Source organism: Brassica napus, chromosome C8 (assembly GCF_020379485.1).
Source record: "Brassica napus cultivar Da-Ae chromosome C8, Da-Ae, whole genome shotgun sequence".
NCBI classification, from domain to species: domain Eukaryota; kingdom Viridiplantae; phylum Streptophyta; class Magnoliopsida; order Brassicales; family Brassicaceae; genus Brassica; species Brassica napus.
The window spans coordinates 41,353,471-41,369,736 of NC_063451.1; the positions used below are offsets into that span (position 1 = coordinate 41,353,471).

A 16,266-nucleotide genomic window follows, 5' to 3' on the forward strand; every position below is an offset into this window, starting at 1 on the left:
TACCAAACAAGAATAGTAAGCAAGGTCGAGGCTAATTGCTTAACAATTTGAAAGTGCATGTTATAGTTTCAAGACTAGTTGCGAACAAGATTCTGGTCAGTAGCAATTGTCAATACTCAAGGAAAGATGGGATCAAGAATTGCATATTATGTACTTATCCGTATTTTTTTTCTCACTATACACACAACAATCAACAGTTTGTACACAAAATTGTTATCACATAATACAAGCACGCATAATATACACACACTATCTCAATAAGGACTCTCCCAGCTGCTTAAGGTTATGTCCGAGCCATATACAAAAGCAGCGTGAGAGAGAGAGATTATTCGTCATCATCAGTTTCACCAAGAACACTATAGTATCAAACTATTAGCCATCCAACAGATTCCTCAAGCTTCGAAAAGCCTCCGGCGTTAGACTACAACACCGTTTCTTCTCCAAAGGAACCACCGCCTCACCCTCTCGGTCTACCGTCACAAAACATACCACAACCGCCGTTAAGTTATCAAACGTGTTCAGCCTCAGAGCCTCCATCACGAGCTCTCTCGCACATCTCGTCGGATCACCATGCCTGTTCAAGCCACGTTTCACAACGCTAACGGCCTCCTGGCTCGTCAAAACATCCCAAATCCCGTCGCACCCGATCACAAGAAACTCGTCCTCCTCGGTCAAAGTTATCTGCTTGATCTCAGGTTCGGAAATAAGCGGAGAGTTAGAGCCGTGGGGGCGTTTCATGTCCCAGTCACCAAGAGCTCGCGTTACAGATAACTCTCCGTTTAGGTAACCGTCCTCAATGACACCACCAGATTCTTCCACTCTTCTTCTCTCAGGTAGATTGATCGGTCTATGGTCATGAGACATCTCTATAGCTTTCCCTTTTCTGCAAAGAACAGCTCTGCAGTCTCCAGCGTTTGCAACCATTAAGAGCCTGATTGCACATGAAAAGTATTAAGTTCTATATGGATCCCAAAGAGAGAAGCTTAGAAAAAACTAAATGGTGCTAACACACAGATACCTTCCGGAGATAAGGGCGGCGAGAGCCGTGGTGCCAGAGGAAGAGCTGATGCTGCAATCCTCAGCCAAAGCTAGATCAGCTTGTAGAAACGCGTTTCTCAGCGAACTCTTGACTTGTTCCACATAAACACTGTTCACTTCAGATGTCTGTGGGAAGTTATCATCTTCAAACAAAAGCCTGATGGCGTTTTGCTTTACGTATGTTGCTGCTTCTGATCCTCCGTGACCATCGAAAACCTAAAAAGAAAAGTCAAGTCAGGTTCTATCTTCTAACAAATAGTATTTATGTTTTTGTTAAGGAAGCAATGAGACGTTACCGCATAGAAAGCACTTGGCTTTGGCAACTGGAAAAGACAGCCAAGTTGGGAGGATAGATCATCTACGCAAATGTGTTCGTCTTCCATGGATCTCTTTGGTCCGATGTCAGCGTAGCTCCCAGACCGGATGGTTGGAATATAAACCGGGATAGTGGAATCGCAATCATCCTCCTGCTTTAGACCCCCAAAAAGGTAATAGCAAACATAAATCAGTTAGCTGTCCTGACCAAACCGTTAAACATTCAATTTAAGTTCAAAATTCTTTAATCAGATACAGATCCAGAAACAGTAATAAAACTCATGCTCATTAGAGAATATCAATAAATGAAGACAAGACATAGTAACAAACACAATAACTACCAAAGTCAGTTAATTTGCAAAGATTCGAGACAGCAAAGCAGCTAACATCTGCTACAACACGCAAACATACATGAACCATTTTAGCAACAAAAAAAAAAAAAAACATACATGAACCAGGTCTTGTCTAAAGCTTAAGCTTCAAGATCGTTTTCGTTTTCCTATAAAGTCATTTTCTTTAACGAATCTAAATAATCACCTTTAATACCAATCAATTCGAGAATTAATTTCTAATTATAGACGATTAATTTCAGACCCCAGCTTCTTCAATTCTCTTTTCTCAAAGAAGAAAAAACACATGTCGGAAAGCTTAGAACTTACCACCGGAGAAGTCGACAAACCGCCGGAAACCGACGCCGCCGACCGACGGATACCCAATTTCGGAGAAGAAAGCGGAGATACGACGGTGGAAGTAACCCCGTCAATATCCAGAACCACCGGCAAACTCTGTTGAAACACAACCTCTGCTTCTGCTACCATCTCTCTCTGTTTTTTCACGATCAATTTCACTTTAGAAGTTATAACCAGATCAGCTTTTTACTCGAATTCACCGTTCGTTAACTTGTTCTCGAAGTAGATTTGACAATTTCGAAGTTTAGCGTATTTATTTTTTCCTCTCGAAGACGAAAATTCTCCGACTCCTTTGCCTTCCTCTGTTTTTATATAAGAAAACGAGTCGTGGATGACTGGGTAACCGGTGAGGGATTTGTACACGTGGCGGTCATGTTAGCGAACCAGACAATCTTATGTGGATTTTTATCGGTGTTTAGTTTGTGGATTACACACGGCTAAGACTAAGCCCCTGTTGATGCCACGTGTCGTTATAAAAGAGATTCACATTTGACGCGGGCACACGAAACGACGTCGGAAGACGGAAACTTACCAAACAAGTGAACGAACAACTACCGAGGACTTCCTCAGAAATAACGGGGAGGTTTCTGTAACAGTGTTAAATAATAAGGGGTGTTTTACGAAATAAAGAACTTTGTCGGCTAGAATCTTAAAAGGTTTGTCTGTGTCCACACTGGCGTTTCGTGAATTGACGGTATTACCCCCCAAAAATAGATCTATCTGGAGTCGCCGAGATGAGTTGGGTCCCACCTTTACCGGTTGGTCATGACACATCATCAGTTGTCTTTTTTTTTTTTGTTACGTGTTTTAATTTTTGTCACGAATCATTTAGTGGCATTTAGCCTCTTCACCGTTTTCATTTTTTTTTTTTTTTTTTTTGACCAAGAGGAAAGAAAAAACAAGAGGTCCAATTATTTATCGGATAATCTTTCTTTTAGACTCGATCAAGATCTAACGTGTTGTTAAAATGTGAAACGTGTTTCGTGGAAAGTCTGATGACCAATTAAAAATATTGATCTAGAACTTGTCTTTAGCCCAAAATATACTTCGCCAATAAGAATTAAAAGTTAATCAGCACTATATCAGCATATATGAGTCAGCTAAGCTTTTGCTGCTGGTACTATATACCATATGATATTAGATGAGTTAAATAACATCACATGACGCGGAGAATGTCGCCACGTTGATGACGAATGATGAGTGGCGGTACCTAGGTATTGAATGCAACGCAGAGAAAAATCAGAACAAAACCTGGGAGGAATTGTTATGCAGTTCAATCTGCAATTACTACCCATTCACAATTTCAGATACAGAACAAGAAAAACTAATAAAATAATTATTAAACTGTATGCAGAACATTTTACTCGTGAACAAAAATGTACTGCATAGAAAGAGAAAAAAGAGGCGGTCCCGTATACAGAAACCCAATAGGATGACTTTATTTACTTTTTTTAGCCACACATAACTTCACTTTTATGCATAAACCAAAAATCCTCTTAATTACTATTTTTTTTGCTTTTTTGTTTGTTTTCAGATATAATAATTTAAAGACAATTTTTATATGTAAAATGATATAATATATATTAAATTATATATTATTTTATAAGCACTTATATATATATATATTCATATATTTACTTGACATATGCATAAATTTAACATAATTTTTGTAACAATTTTTTATACACATTGTTTTTGTATTCTATAATATACATATATCACAACACTAAATAATCTTATTATTAATGATAGTTAACGTAAATAAAACAATTAACAGTTGTGTATAAAAATTAAATTTCATCTTATAATATTTGTTATACATTAATTATCTTCTAAAAATACGTTTAAAGAATGTTATATATAGAATATATATATTCACAATAACATATATAAATTTGACAATATTAATTCTGAACATTCCGTTTTCGGTTCGGTTTTTTCGAATTTTAGTTTTTTCGATACTAAATATATAAGAACCGTTCGGTTATTTATGAAATTCGGTTTGGATCTGGTTCAGTTTTTTTTGGTTTTGGGCTGGTTCACGTAACAATTATAAGAACCGTCTAATATCCGATAATTTTTTGTTCCAATTCGGTTACGATTCAGTTCCAATGTTTTGGTTAATTTTGGATATTTAGGGGTAAAATCACAATTTAGGTTTGGGAGTTTTTTTAACATTATATTTACTACTCATTTATGATAATTTTTGTTTTGTTTAGATATTTAATTTTCATTAAAAATTTCAATTCGTATTTAAATTACAATAATTTATTAAATTAACTTGATATTTGTTATGCTTGATCTGATCTATCTGCATTTGTTCTGCTCGATCTGCGGCATCACCCATTCGAATCCCTAATGGGCCTTAATCGACGAAAACTTGATGGAACAAACTTCGACAATTCCAGCCGAATTGACTGATGAATTATTTGAAACCAATTGGCTCAATATATACTTTCGTTATGGTTGGTGGATCATCAGGGAACGTTGTTTAAGAGCGTAAAAATGCTGACAAAAAGAAATGTATAAGTTGAAATATGAAGATCATTAAGCAAGATAGAAAAATGTTAAATGTAGAGTTGAACGATAATTTTTTATTATTCAATATTTTGTTGGCCATTTACAACGTTGACGATGATGTTTGCTTTCACTTAAATCACTTTACAATCCATTATTACGAGGTCTTGAATGTTACCATCAAACAGTACCCGTTAAGATCATGCCAATTCCTTGGGTGCACAAGCCAATGGGCCTGTCTTATGTACCCATAATTAATTCCTCCGTATAAATACACGACCTTCATTACAATATTACCAAATTAAAAACCGGCCGTAATAGTAACGATGTCGAGCTCAATAATAGCCCATAAAATATTAAAATTCTCTGTAAGATCTCTCGCTTTTTAATTTATCTGGGCTAAATTATGCTATCAAACAATCAGGCCCAAGCCCAATAGTCTATTGCTGATAAAAAATGTTGCGGTGAGCCGTGGATCGAACACGCGACCTTCAGATCTTCAGTCTGACGCTCTCCCAACTGAGCTATCCCCGCAATTTGTTACTAAATATGAATTAGCTTGCTTTAACGATTCCGGTCTTACTTCGAAAACCATTTGAAAGTATATTGTAGAGATGTATCATATAAAAGTTCATAAACTATACTACTATTATATATCCGTATTACAACAAAGTGAGCCACAAATGTGATTGGAGGAGATGTATATTGTTTCTTGATGGGTTTTAAAACTTGTCTTACCAATGGGCGGGCACAACTACACACGCTACACAGTTACCTATCAAATCATAATTAGTACGCAGAGAAAAAAACAACACCACCTCTTTTCTCAAGGACATGACACTAAAGTAAAGCGTTGATCTCTCTCTCTCTCTCTCTTTCTCTCTTTCATCTCTTCTTCTCTCAACAATCTCTCTGGTTCTAGTGATAATAAGCAAAACATGCTTTCAACTACTGGGAGAAAGGAGAAGCTCGCCGTTTCCACAGGCTCCTACATCGAAGTCTCATCTGACGAACACTACCACGCCACTGGCAATGTATGGTACCACGCTCTTCTCCAAGAAAACCTTGCTTCATCCAAGCGCAAGAAGCTCTCTGTTCTCCACTTGAACCCTCTGTCCAACGAAGACTACTCTCCTCCCTTGATCACCACCGCTTTTCACCGTCTGATCCGTCCCGTTCCGCCGCCGGATCCTTTCCCTGAAGTTGGTTTTGAGAAAGGTGACATGATTGACGCTGCCCACAAAGGTGGCTGGTGGTCTGGTTGGGTGATTAAAGTTCTGGGTGAGCGTTTCTTGGTGTACTTGAGATTCGAACCTGACGTCATCGAGGTTGAAAGGAAGGACATGCGGCCACATTGGGTTTGGAAAGATGCAGAGTGGTTTCGTTGCGAGAAACGAGTAAGGTCTTCTGCTTTTATTGTTCAAGTTTTCATATTTGTTGTAGCGCTGGGCATCCGGTGTGAACCGAAGAAAACCGACCCAAAGAAACCAAAATTTTTGGTTTTTGGTTTAACATCCGTTGAACCGATAAACCGATCAGCCAATTTTTTTTAATCGGTTTAAACCGGTTCAGTTTGGTTCGGCGAACAAAAAACCGATCGGTTTGAAATATATTAACCAAATTGACCGATATAACCTGAAATAAACCGAGAAAACCCCAGAAAAATCAAAGTTTGCATAACTAATTTTTGGTTTTTACCAGATTAACCGAATAAACCCCGATTTTGGTTTAATTCAGAATAAATAATAATACCGTAAACCGAATTAACTAACCCAAATTCCAAACCAAAACCAAATCGGTTTACTTCAGCAGCATTTTTCCAAAACCGAAGAACCCGAAAACCGAATAAACCAACCCAAAAAGCCGAATACACCGAACGACCAGCTCTATCTGTTGGTATCAAAACTCATTTCACTATTTATTTTGCGTGTGTGTGTGTGGGTGGGGATGAAGCTATTGACTGAGTCAGAGTTTAGCTCTGGAACGGAGGTGGAAGTGAGAACAAAGGTGGAACCTTTTGGAGATATTTGGGCTCCGGCTATAATCATAAAGAAGAATGAAGATGAGACATTGCTGGTGAAGTACGGTGAAGAAAATGCATGCAGAAAGATAAACGTTCCTTACTCCAAGATCAGGCCTTCACCACCGTCTTTTGGTTCAAGACCTTTTGGGTTGATGGAGAATGTGGATGTCCTGGTCGAGTCTGGATGGTGTCCAAGTGTAGTAAGCATGGTTCTCTGTGAGTATAATAGATACACTGTGCTTTTGGGTCGGAACAAGAAGAGTAAAGACTTTGACCACTCGCTGTTAAGACCAACTATGGAGTGGAAAGATGGAGTCTGGCAAACAAAAGAAAAGGTTAAGTTGTTACATCTTTTTGGAGAATGAACATGCATTGAGAAATAAGAATGTGTGTTGTGTCTGGTTTTTAGGTTTCGGATAGAAAGGAGAGTCCACATGCAGCTGAAGAGTCAACTCGCATAAGGGTAAAAGTGAGGAAGGCACGCTCTTCTTGTGGCACTACTGTGAAGAATCTTCCTCAAACTCCAGTTGTGAGTTAGTTTCTCTCTACTTCAACAGTCGCATTAGTTAAGTAAGGTTATAACAACTTTTGTGTGTGTGTGTGTTTGTTTCTGCACCAGTCATCTGGAGAGATAGCAAGCAAAATGGCTAATGTTGTGATCAGTGAGAACATTCTAGTCTCTAAGAAACCGGAGATAGCAGAAAGTAAGTGGTTCAAAATTTGATGGTTTGGAACTCTGTTTTGTTGTTACTTGTATCCAGCTAAAGAGTTTCACTCACCGATAGCCCTGGGTGTAGTAGCTACAACTCTGCAGGCAAAACCTCAAAGGAAGAAACTTAAGACAATGAAGAAACAAAAGGGCTCTACAAATGATTCCGTTGTAGAGAAGGTGAATATATTAGTTTTGTGGTAAGCATTACACTTTGTCGGTTATTCATTTTGCTGAGTCTATGTAGGCACACGAAGAGTCGAATAACAGAGAGAGTGTAAACAAGAGGAAAAGAGGACGACCACATAAGTTCATAAGCAAAGAGCCTAAACAGAAGACTGGTATGTTGTTTTCACTTTAATGAAGTAAAGAAGCGCCATTTTGTTTCTTTGGATTCTTGAAACATGCTTCTTGCCATGATAACGTGTAGTAGGTGTGGCTGCTAGTGATCCAATGCTTAATAATGCTGTTGTGGAAACTCCTAAAGCGAAAGATTCAACAATGGTTCTGCCCTTTGTAAAGAAGTCACCGTGTTGGAAGGTTCTTGAATCAATGGAGATCTTCAAAGCTATGCCACAGCGTCCACATTTCAATCCACTGCTGGAGTGCGAGGAAGAGTCACGTGAAGGAGACGCCATTGGTGCAATGGTGAAGTTCACTGGACTGTTAGAGAAAGTCAATAATATTCAAGGGGACGATTCAGTGACTGAGATAAACAGGATCAAAGAGTGTTTTCTCAAGCTAGAGGAACACGGGTTCGACGTTACCGCACCTTGTTCTCGGATAGACAAGCTGCTCTCCGTTAAAGAAAGCCAGACGTGGGCGTTGGAAGAGTTAAAAGTTGCTGAGAGAGAGATCACAGAGAATGATAACAAAAGAAGGAAGTTGGAAGAAGATATTGAAGAATTGCCCAAGGAGATTGTTGAGTTGCAGAGACAACTAGCATTGGTCAAGGAAGAGAAAGTGGCAAAGGATAAGGAGATAGCTCTGATGCAGTCCTACGCAGAGATTCTCGACCAAAAGGTTCAGAATGTGGAGCAGGAGTTTAGGGAAACTGTGACTTCCCCATGGAAATAATAATTACACAATAAGCTAATAATATATCTAAAGATGTTTTTGTAATAAGCTATTTGACTCGTCTGTCGTATGTTCGCAGAATGATGATAACTTCGACTAGTTTAAGTAAAAACGTTTGTGTGTGTCTGGTCTTAAATAATCAGATTCATTGATAACACATTTGAAAATCAATTAAAGTAAACAAACGTTTCAGTAAAGACAAAACATCGGATGATGACGATCCTTTCACTTGCGGTTCTTGCTGTCTGCCTTCTCCCTTTCTCTTTTCTTATAAAGCTTCTCGAGGACACGTTTCGCCTCACAGTTGGGGAAATTGGTAAGATCGTAGTAATGAGGAGCTACGTCTACTAGCCTGCGGATTCATACACCACAAAAGCTAAGTACTCTATTCAGAAAAACTCCCAAAGGAAGAGAAAGAACAAGAACTTACCATTCACCGCGAATGTCTGTCACAGTTCTGATGAAGTTCCTTGTAGTCAAAACATACTCGTTGTAGATTACCCACTCCGGTTTGTGATCCAAGCAATTGGATGGATGTAAATGAACCACCTGCAAAACAAGAGTTGTTTTTACCATCAGTTACATACACAAGAGAGCATCTTCTTCACTAGAAAGAGCAATGTAAAGAACATACTTGGTTATCTTTGACGGTCAAGTAACTCCCAGCGCGTTCTAGGTGCGCCACTTGCATGAAATAACCGGCAAGCATGGCCTTTCTTATGTTGATATAGTAGTCGCGGCTGTTGAAATCAGTGCTGCAAATCTTCAGATTGAACCTTGACATTATCCTGACCAGCTGCTGTCTAACATTGTCCGCAGACTTCATTGCCCTGTTGTTGATGTAGTTCTCATAGCACCAGTTCGGGTCTTCATCTACAAGAAACCAAGGCTGTTGTTAGTGTTATTCCTTTAGCTAAACAAGAGAGGACGAAGAAAGTAAAAAAGGGATAGATATAACTTACTGTTTTGCTTGAAAGCGTGGTAGACGTTTAGCAACGTGAGGTGATCTCCATCAATGTGTCCAAACTTGGCTTTAGCTTCATCTGCTGCTTTTTGATACTCTCTAGGCCGTAGAAAGCAATTCGGTACTAAAGAAACAATTGTGTTTTATCGCAGGGAGAGAGGGTCCATGGAAGAAGAGGTCAGCAGATGTATAGAAGAGGCCATGAGAGACTGACTGATACCGTCATGAGAGAGAATAACTGAGAAACTGCAACTATCATCAGCACTTAAGACTAGAGACTGCTGATGACAACCTAACTTCACTATTTACCTCTAGACACTAATGCACATTATGTAACGCTTGAGCTCTAATGCACACAAACAATCATGTCAATGGAAACTACTAGCAAGCTTAAGCCTACCCACATCTAGATACCAACCGCAAGATGATAAAGAACAAAAGCAACGGGAGTGTACCTGATAGCATTGCCGAAACGGAGAGGATCTCGTTTGAGCAGTTGAACTCAGGACTGACAATCAGCATCTTTGCCATCTGCGGATCCAAGGGGAACTCGCTCATAATCTCACCCGTCCTCGTCAAGTTTCCTTCATCATCCAGTGCTCCCAAATAATTCAAAACCTCCAAGGCTCGCATCAGTGTCTCAGGCGCAGGAGGATCCATAAAATCAAAGTGCACCAAGTCGTCTATCCCCAGTTTCTTCAGTGTCAGCACCGTGTTCGCAAGGTTCGACCTCAATATCTCAGGATACGTCTGCGGCTGCAAGTCATTGTTGAAACTCTTCTCCGTGTAAAGCCTGAAACACTTTCCGGGCCGCGTTCTACCGGCACGACCTGATCTCTGGTGAGCGCTCGCCTTTGATATCGGCGACACAAGCAATGACTCAACACGGATACGGGGGTTGTAGACCTTCTGCTTAGCGAAGCCAGGGTCAATGACGTAGACAATCCCATCAATGGTTAGAGAGGTCTCGGCAATATTGGTCGACACCACAATCTTTCTCCCAGGAGGAGCACCTTTTGTCACAGGCTCTGGAGCAGGATCGAATATCTTCTGCTGCATCGCTGGCGGGAGAGTCGAGTACAGTGGCACGACTTTGACAGGCCCCACTTGATCGCCGAGATTACCGACCTCTTTGTTGATTTTGCGGCATGCGTCTTCGATCTCCTCCTCTCCAGTTAAGAAGACAAGAATATCACCAGGAGGCTCGCACATGTGTATCTGCACAACAGTCCTAATAGCAGCCTCGAGGTAGTCTCTCTCAGGCTCCTGAGTGTAGAAGATCTCCACGGGGTGAAGCCTACCGGGAACCTTCATCAGAGGCGCGCCGCTGAAATACTCCTGAAACTTTTCGGCTTCTAGAGTTGCGCTCATGACAACCAGCTTGAGATCAGGCCTATTCCTCAACACCTCTTTCAGAAGACCAAAGAGAACATCCGTGGCGAGAGTTCTCTCGTGAGCCTCGTCGAGAATAATCACTTTGTATCTCTCTAGAAGAGGGTCTGCCATTGCTTCTCTCAGAAGCATACCATCAGTCAAGTACCTGTGATTTAAGTTCATGGTCACAAACTAAAACGACAAGAAGCTGAAACTAAGAGACAATCAATGCTTACTTGAGGACCGTTCTGGGGCTGCTACAATCCTCGAAACGAATGCTGTAACCAACTTCTTCCCCAATAGCAACATCCATCTCATCAGCGACACGACGGGACACAGACATGGCAGCAACTCTACGAGGCTGTGTGCAAGCAACCAACCACTTCCTATCCGAACTCTCAGCATCAACAGCATCAATAACAAACTGTGGAATCTGTACAATTAAACAAAACCCACTATTAGCTACTCAAATCAACCTAAATGCTAAAAACTTTTCCAAGTCTACATATCATATTATCAAGCTAAAAACAAAAACGATTGAAACTTTACCTGAGTGGTTTTACCACTACCAGTCTCTCCAACGAGAATTATCGTTTGATTGTTTTTTAACGTCCTGAGGAACTCCTCTTTCTGCAACCACACTGGCAGAGTCCTCCGTTTCTCAAGTATCTCGTAGTACTTAGCTGAATACGGTTTCCCGTTCCATTTGTTGATTCCAACGTCGCCGAGACCATTGAATTTGGCGACCTTCGGAGCTGATGGATTGTCCATGACATCGAATAAGGTGACTTTCCTCTTTCTCTCTGTACCCATGAGTGGGATAAATTATGAAAAGTCTAGGGTTCGGCGTGTGTTTTAAAGAGAAAGAGAGGGGCGGCGTCTAAAGATAAATTATGGAAGTTTCAATTTGACCCCAAATCTTTATAAATATATTCTTTATCACAATTATTCTGAAGAAAGGCCCGTTAATGGGCTAATTGTAGGCCCGTAATATATTTCAGAGGCCTGGTCAAATGATTTATTTTTTCACTTCGCCTTGGTCAAATTGTGAACATTAATTAATTTATAATTATAGGTCACATCTTGCACACCTCCCCTTTTTATTATTCGAGGAGCATTATTTTAAATTAACATTGACTTCATGTGTTATTAACCAAATTTTCATTTTTAGGTGTCAACACTAGAATCATTCTCACACTCTATAATTAAAAGTCTTCTCCTCCTTAGACTAATTACATATATTGTCATTATTCATTACAATATAGCTTAACATAATATATTATATGATTCCTATCTATATAACCGATAACTCATTTGATCATTCATTACCCATTTCTCACGCGGCCTCCTTCGTATTAATAGAAAGTCTCTTTTATTATTGATTTTTGTAGTCTCCTTATGTTTCTATATCCATCAAGTAGATACAAATATATATTTTAGTAAAAGTAGTATAACATAGGTTTTAGTTCAAGAAATATTTCTCATCTATCTCGAGATGCCTATCATCTTTACAATATAAGTACAAATAAAAATCGAATATAGCTCGAAACGCCTATCATCTTTGAGAATATAGAAATCTCAAGTATAAATTTGTTTATAAGAAGGTTCGTCTCACTTAAATGATATCAACTATAAGGCACTTTCAATATTTTCAAAATGTAGAAGGAGCTATATTATTGCTTGCTCTATACGGTTTGTATTAATTTTCTTATTTCAGAAGTCCTTATTGTCCAATGGTCATATGTTAATTTTTTTTATATAAACCTCACATATTCATTATAGGTATAGTTATATTGAACAAAATATGTATTAAGCTATAACCTTAACCGGTTAGCTACGTATGTTATTATGTTGAATTTGGAAAATTCATTAGTCCCCTTGGACAAATTAAATTAGATATCAATTCAAAATTTTCATTGATTGTCTTTTTCAAGTCATTAAGTATTTACCGGAAATTACGGTTGTATAAAAAGAAAGTTGGATTATTCTGCTTGGACAAATTAAATTACATATCAATTCCTAAGTTTAATTGATTGATTTTTTATAATCATTAAGCATTCATTTGCGATTACGGTTGTATATAAAGAAAGTTAGATTATGTATCCAGATTTTAAAAATTATATCACATGATTTTGTTGTTCTATCTTCTAGCTAAGACTAGGTTCGTGTCCGCGAGATTATGCATTTATATATTTTTCTGTTTAGATAAATGTGAATATGTTTTTTTGATAGTTTCATCATTTTGTATCAAAAAAATCTACAAACTTTGTACATGAAAAGTACGATAAGATTTTGGGTTCCATTTTGTTAATGTTTTGTTGATGATTTCATATGGGCGTAAATTTTATTTGTAACGCTAAATTCATGTATATAAGTATCAATCTGCACATAATGGTAGAGTAAACTTAGTATTGCTCATTTTGAATAGGGTTGAGTGAAAAATAAATTATATAATTGATCAGAGATGGTTAGTGGTTCTACTTGGTGTATCATAAAAGTAAGAATTATTATAGAATTTTTGTTAAGCAAAGAATAATATTAATACATGATGTCAAAATATAAAGAACATAGGCTAGTGAAAGAAATTATGCCGAAAACATTGGATTTGTTAAATCAAGTTGTGGATTTGTGGTGGCGTAGACTTTGGTTCCATTGTTTTTATTTCTGGTTTTATCTTTACAAATTTGTATGAAGCATTATTCATCTTTTTGTTGAAGTAAAATCAAGTTCCTTAAGAGATCTTAAGAGATTTTGGAGGAGTTCTCCACAAAATAATGGATCCCACAACTACATACACATATATAATATATACATATACATTTATGGCAAGTTTAGAACTCCAGTGGGTAAAACCCCCATTGGAGCTCTTAAATAGAAGGGAATATTAATTTCCCTAATATTAAGGAAAGTAGTTAGAAGATATTGTTTAAGGTTGAAAACTTATATGCTTTAATTTTATTAATTTTTGATTAGCATCTGGCGAAGACAACTTTATGTCGTGAGATGTGTGCTTTGCAGAAGCAAAATAATTAACATAGTATTTTTGGGTTAATTATTTGGTTTATTGTTAATTAGTTCTAAAACTATCTAAAGCTGAATGAATTTATAACTTTTTTTGAAAATATAGCAACTTATTATCTTATACTTAAACACATCTATTAAAATATTTATTTTGTAAACTAAAATAATAACTATTTGATTTTTTATAATTATGTAAGTATTTTTTGGATATACTTATTTATTTTGCATATTAATTTTCAAAAAAACATACATTTTTCTTATATATTTTTTTTCAAAATATATCAACTAAAAATATCAGTAAAATTATGAATTTCAATTTTTTTTATGAAAATATAGATTCATATCTTAGATAAAGAACTTAACTAAATGCAATGAATAAAACTAATCTGACTTGGTCGAATTATTATCAGAAATATTTTAATTCCGTTTAGAGAGAAATGTAATTCAATATATCTGAAAATGAATAACCAAATCAATCTAGATTCTTATAAAAAAAAATTTAACTTTATAATATTTTTTTTTATTTTATACATATAAATTACGGAATGACTCAAGATACATTGATAAATGAAAGTGAACTTTTAATTAAATTGTTATGATTTAATTCTTTTGAAAATTTATATATAAGCATGAGATTATAAATTTTAAATTGATCAATACTTCAATTTTTATATTCAATTCTCAATACAAAATATATCAAATCATATATAATTCTATCAAATTTACATATCTAAGACAAAATAACTAAACTAAATGCATTAACAAAAAAATAAAATTTATAAAAATAATAATATTATGGTTGAATTCAGAAAAATATATATAATCTAACATACCTTAATAATAACCAAACCGACCAAATACTCACATGTCTAATTAAAATAACATAATATTGTTTAAAATAATCATTGTAGTGTGGCTACTTTATAAATAGAAAATTAGCTAGTATATTATTTATAAGATAAAATATAAATATCATAATAAGCTAAACAAAAGAATGACTTATTTAAATATTAATAATAGATATAAGGTTTTAGTAGTGTTGATGCTCATCTTCACTACTTCAGTTGTGTTGCATGAGCTTCGAAGCAAAGAAAAGAGAATTTTCTTATAACACAAATGGTATTGCTGAATCTCTGAGTTTTAACAAACCATCTAAAATAATTCCCACTAAACATGTTTAGCCAAACAAAATCAACCTTAAATGTTAATGTACTAATATTCTCTGGTTGTGTGTGGTGGCTTGTTATCTTTGTCTTGTTTTTGTAGTCGTTTCTTCTCGGTTTAGACAAAAGTTTGTCTAACTGAACTTCCACACATTCTTAACCTTTGAGCTCTATATTACTTCTAAGTATACACACAGATGAAAAAACCTAGCTTCTTTGTTGTGTTCTCTTATATGGACTGTTATACCAATGTATATATATATGTATCTTCATTTTTCTAACATAAAATATTTCCTTAATTGTACCTGAATTGAAAAATAATAATTGAATGGACTTAGTTTCATTGATACCAAAGCAGATTCAGTTTGGTTCACTGTTTGTCTTGAAACCAAATTCAGATGCGGCAAATGTGACATTGCATTGCTTTGGCGATGTCACTGAGGAAAAGCTGTTGGGTCTCTTGTAACTTCGGTTGTTTCTCCAACATCATCTGTAGGCACCACCCTGTTTTCAATCTGTATTTGCGAGGAGCTTTGGATATGGGGCATATAAACAAAACAACATCAAATATAATAGGACTGATGCTCTTTTTGGTTAGAAAGCAGACAAAGATTATTTTTAGCAGCCATGCATGTGATATAATTACCTCGATCAGCTCAAAGAAACATTTCTAAGCTTCCACTTGTGACATTGGAGCTTATGTGATCTCGAAGCTCCTTGTAAAGAAAGAGTGACAAAATTAAACATGTAAGTAATATTATAACAATTAAATTCTGAACAAATACGAAAGAATGTCAAGAGATTTGATATCTTTGATAGAAATTTAAGTTTTAATGTCAAGAGATTTGATATCTTTGATAGATGTCATCTTTATCTTCTTTCACTTGAGGTTCTCCTGTAAAAGAAAAAAAAAGAAAAGAAATATTTGTAACATGTTTTGCCTTCGAGACTTTAGCTTTCGAAAGAGTAAGCAACTTTCTAGAGACATGTGTGGTTAATAGTTCAGAAAAACACAAAATTATTATGTGAAAGTATATACCCGTAGCCTCTGAAGTCTCCGGTTGATGCCTTGCCGTTCTGTATTTGTTCTGTATTTACGTGCGTAACAAAATATAAAGACGATAAACAGTAATTAATTGATTGCAGTAACACATTTCTTCCACAGTTTCACGATGGCAGAAGCTAGCTCATTATTCCTCCCTTTTAAGGAAAAAGGAAAAGACTGTTAGGAACTTAGGAGCTGGAAGAAGAAAACCTCAGGCCAAATGCAGAAGAATCATAACTTAGTTAATACCAAAGTAAAGAGAACAAAGATTAGTATCAGCAAATCAAAAGACAGAAATTTAAACACAAATATTGAAATATTGCAACTTGTA

General features: G+C 36.6%; 3 protein-coding genes and 1 non-coding gene across 17 annotated transcripts; 1 reads left to right on the forward strand and 3 right to left on the reverse strand.

Annotated features, from left to right (window-relative positions):
* Nucleotides 1-128: 128 nt before the first annotated feature.
* Nucleotides 129-2,333, reverse strand: LOC106451999 (probable protein phosphatase 2C 49). 2 transcript variants are annotated; one of them, XM_048764904.1, is made up of 4 exons: nt 2,013-2,333; nt 1,335-1,505; nt 1,019-1,254; nt 129-931 (listed from the first exon to the last, which is right to left on the reverse strand). In XM_048764904.1, the coding sequence occupies exons 1-4, from the start codon at nt 2,169-2,171 to the stop codon at nt 373-375; spliced, it is 1,125 nt and encodes a 374-aa protein (XP_048620861.1). In that variant the 5' UTR covers nt 2,172-2,333; the 3' UTR covers nt 129-372. The 2 variants fall into 2 exon arrangements, with proteins under 2 accessions (XP_048620861.1, XP_048620859.1); XM_048764902.1 differs by having other exon boundaries at nt 1,335-1,508.
* A 2,686-nt stretch (nt 2,334-5,019) lies between these two features.
* On the reverse strand, nt 5,020-5,093 carry TRNAF-GAA. The gene has a single exon. It is a non-coding gene; the product is annotated as a tRNA-Phe (tRNA).
* A 100-nt stretch (nt 5,094-5,193) lies between these two features.
* Nucleotides 5,194-8,527, forward strand: LOC106451998 (DUF724 domain-containing protein 7). 9 transcript variants are annotated; one of them, XM_048764908.1, is made up of 7 exons: nt 5,194-5,956; nt 6,513-6,917; nt 6,992-7,111; nt 7,202-7,286; nt 7,368-7,441; nt 7,539-7,632; nt 7,725-8,527. In XM_048764908.1, the coding sequence occupies exons 1-7, from the start codon at nt 5,498-5,500 to the stop codon at nt 8,366-8,368; spliced, it is 1,881 nt and encodes a 626-aa protein (XP_048620865.1). In that variant the 5' UTR covers nt 5,194-5,497; the 3' UTR covers nt 8,369-8,527. The 9 variants fall into 9 exon arrangements, with proteins under 9 accessions (XP_048620865.1, XP_013749453.1, XP_048620864.1 ...); XM_013893999.3 differs by having other exon boundaries at nt 5,197-5,956; nt 7,368-7,471; XM_048764907.1 differs by having other exon boundaries at nt 5,203-5,956; nt 7,722-8,527.
* Nucleotides 8,439-11,596, reverse strand: LOC106451997 (probable pre-mRNA-splicing factor ATP-dependent RNA helicase DEAH2). 5 transcript variants are annotated; one of them, XM_048764905.1, is made up of 8 exons: nt 11,256-11,596; nt 10,943-11,139; nt 9,788-10,872; nt 9,331-9,456; nt 9,003-9,241; nt 8,799-8,917; nt 8,574-8,720; nt 8,439-8,538 (listed from the first exon to the last, which is right to left on the reverse strand). In XM_048764905.1, exons 1-7 carry the CDS (start codon nt 11,517-11,519, stop codon nt 8,594-8,596), a joined length of 2,157 nt encoding a protein of 718 aa, XP_048620862.1. In that variant the 5' UTR covers nt 11,520-11,596; the 3' UTR covers nt 8,439-8,538; nt 8,574-8,593. The 5 variants fall into 5 exon arrangements, 2 of the variants coding, with proteins under 2 accessions (XP_048620862.1, XP_013749451.1); XM_013893997.3 differs by having other exon boundaries at nt 8,439-8,720; XR_007327180.1 differs by lacking the exons at nt 8,439-8,538; nt 8,574-8,720; nt 8,799-8,917 and having other exon boundaries at nt 9,091-9,241; nt 9,331-9,545.
* Between the last annotated feature and the right edge of the window lie 4,670 nt (nt 11,597-16,266).

Excerpts from the sequence above, each read along its gene's own strand:
- LOC106451999 (XM_048764902.1), bottom strand. The coding sequence starts at position 2,171 with ATGGTAGCAGAAGCAGAGGTTGTGTTTCAACAGAGTTTGCCGGTGGTT. Across the intron at positions 1,509-2,012 it reads GTTTGTCGACTTCTCCGGTG|CAGGAGGATGATTGCGATTC; the intron begins GTAAGTTCTAAG and ends GGGGGTCTAAAG. Across the intron at positions 932-1,018 it reads GCCGCCCTTATCTCCGGAAG|GCTCTTAATGGTTGCAAACG; the intron begins GTATCTGTGTGT and ends ATGTGCAATCAG.
- LOC106451998 (XM_013893998.3), top strand. The coding sequence starts at position 5,498 with ATGCTTTCAACTACTGGGAGAAAGGAGAAGCTCGCCGTTTCCACAGGC. Across the intron at positions 5,957-6,512 it reads GGTTTCGTTGCGAGAAACGA|CTATTGACTGAGTCAGAGTT; the intron begins GTAAGGTCTTCT and ends GTGGGGATGAAG. Across the intron at positions 7,633-7,721 it reads AGAGCCTAAACAGAAGACTG|TAGGTGTGGCTGCTAGTGAT; the intron begins GTATGTTGTTTT and ends GATAACGTGTAG.
- LOC106451997 (XM_048764905.1), bottom strand. The coding sequence starts at position 11,519 with ATGGGTACAGAGAGAAAGAGGAAAGTCACCTTATTCGATGTCATGGAC. Across the intron at positions 9,457-9,787 it reads CGTTTCGGCAATGCTATCAG|TACCGAATTGCTTTCTACGG; the intron begins GTACACTCCCGT and ends TTGTTTCTTTAG. Across the intron at positions 8,918-9,002 it reads TGACCGTCAAAGATAACCAA|GTGGTTCATTTACATCCATC; the intron begins GTATGTTCTTTA and ends CTTGTTTTGCAG.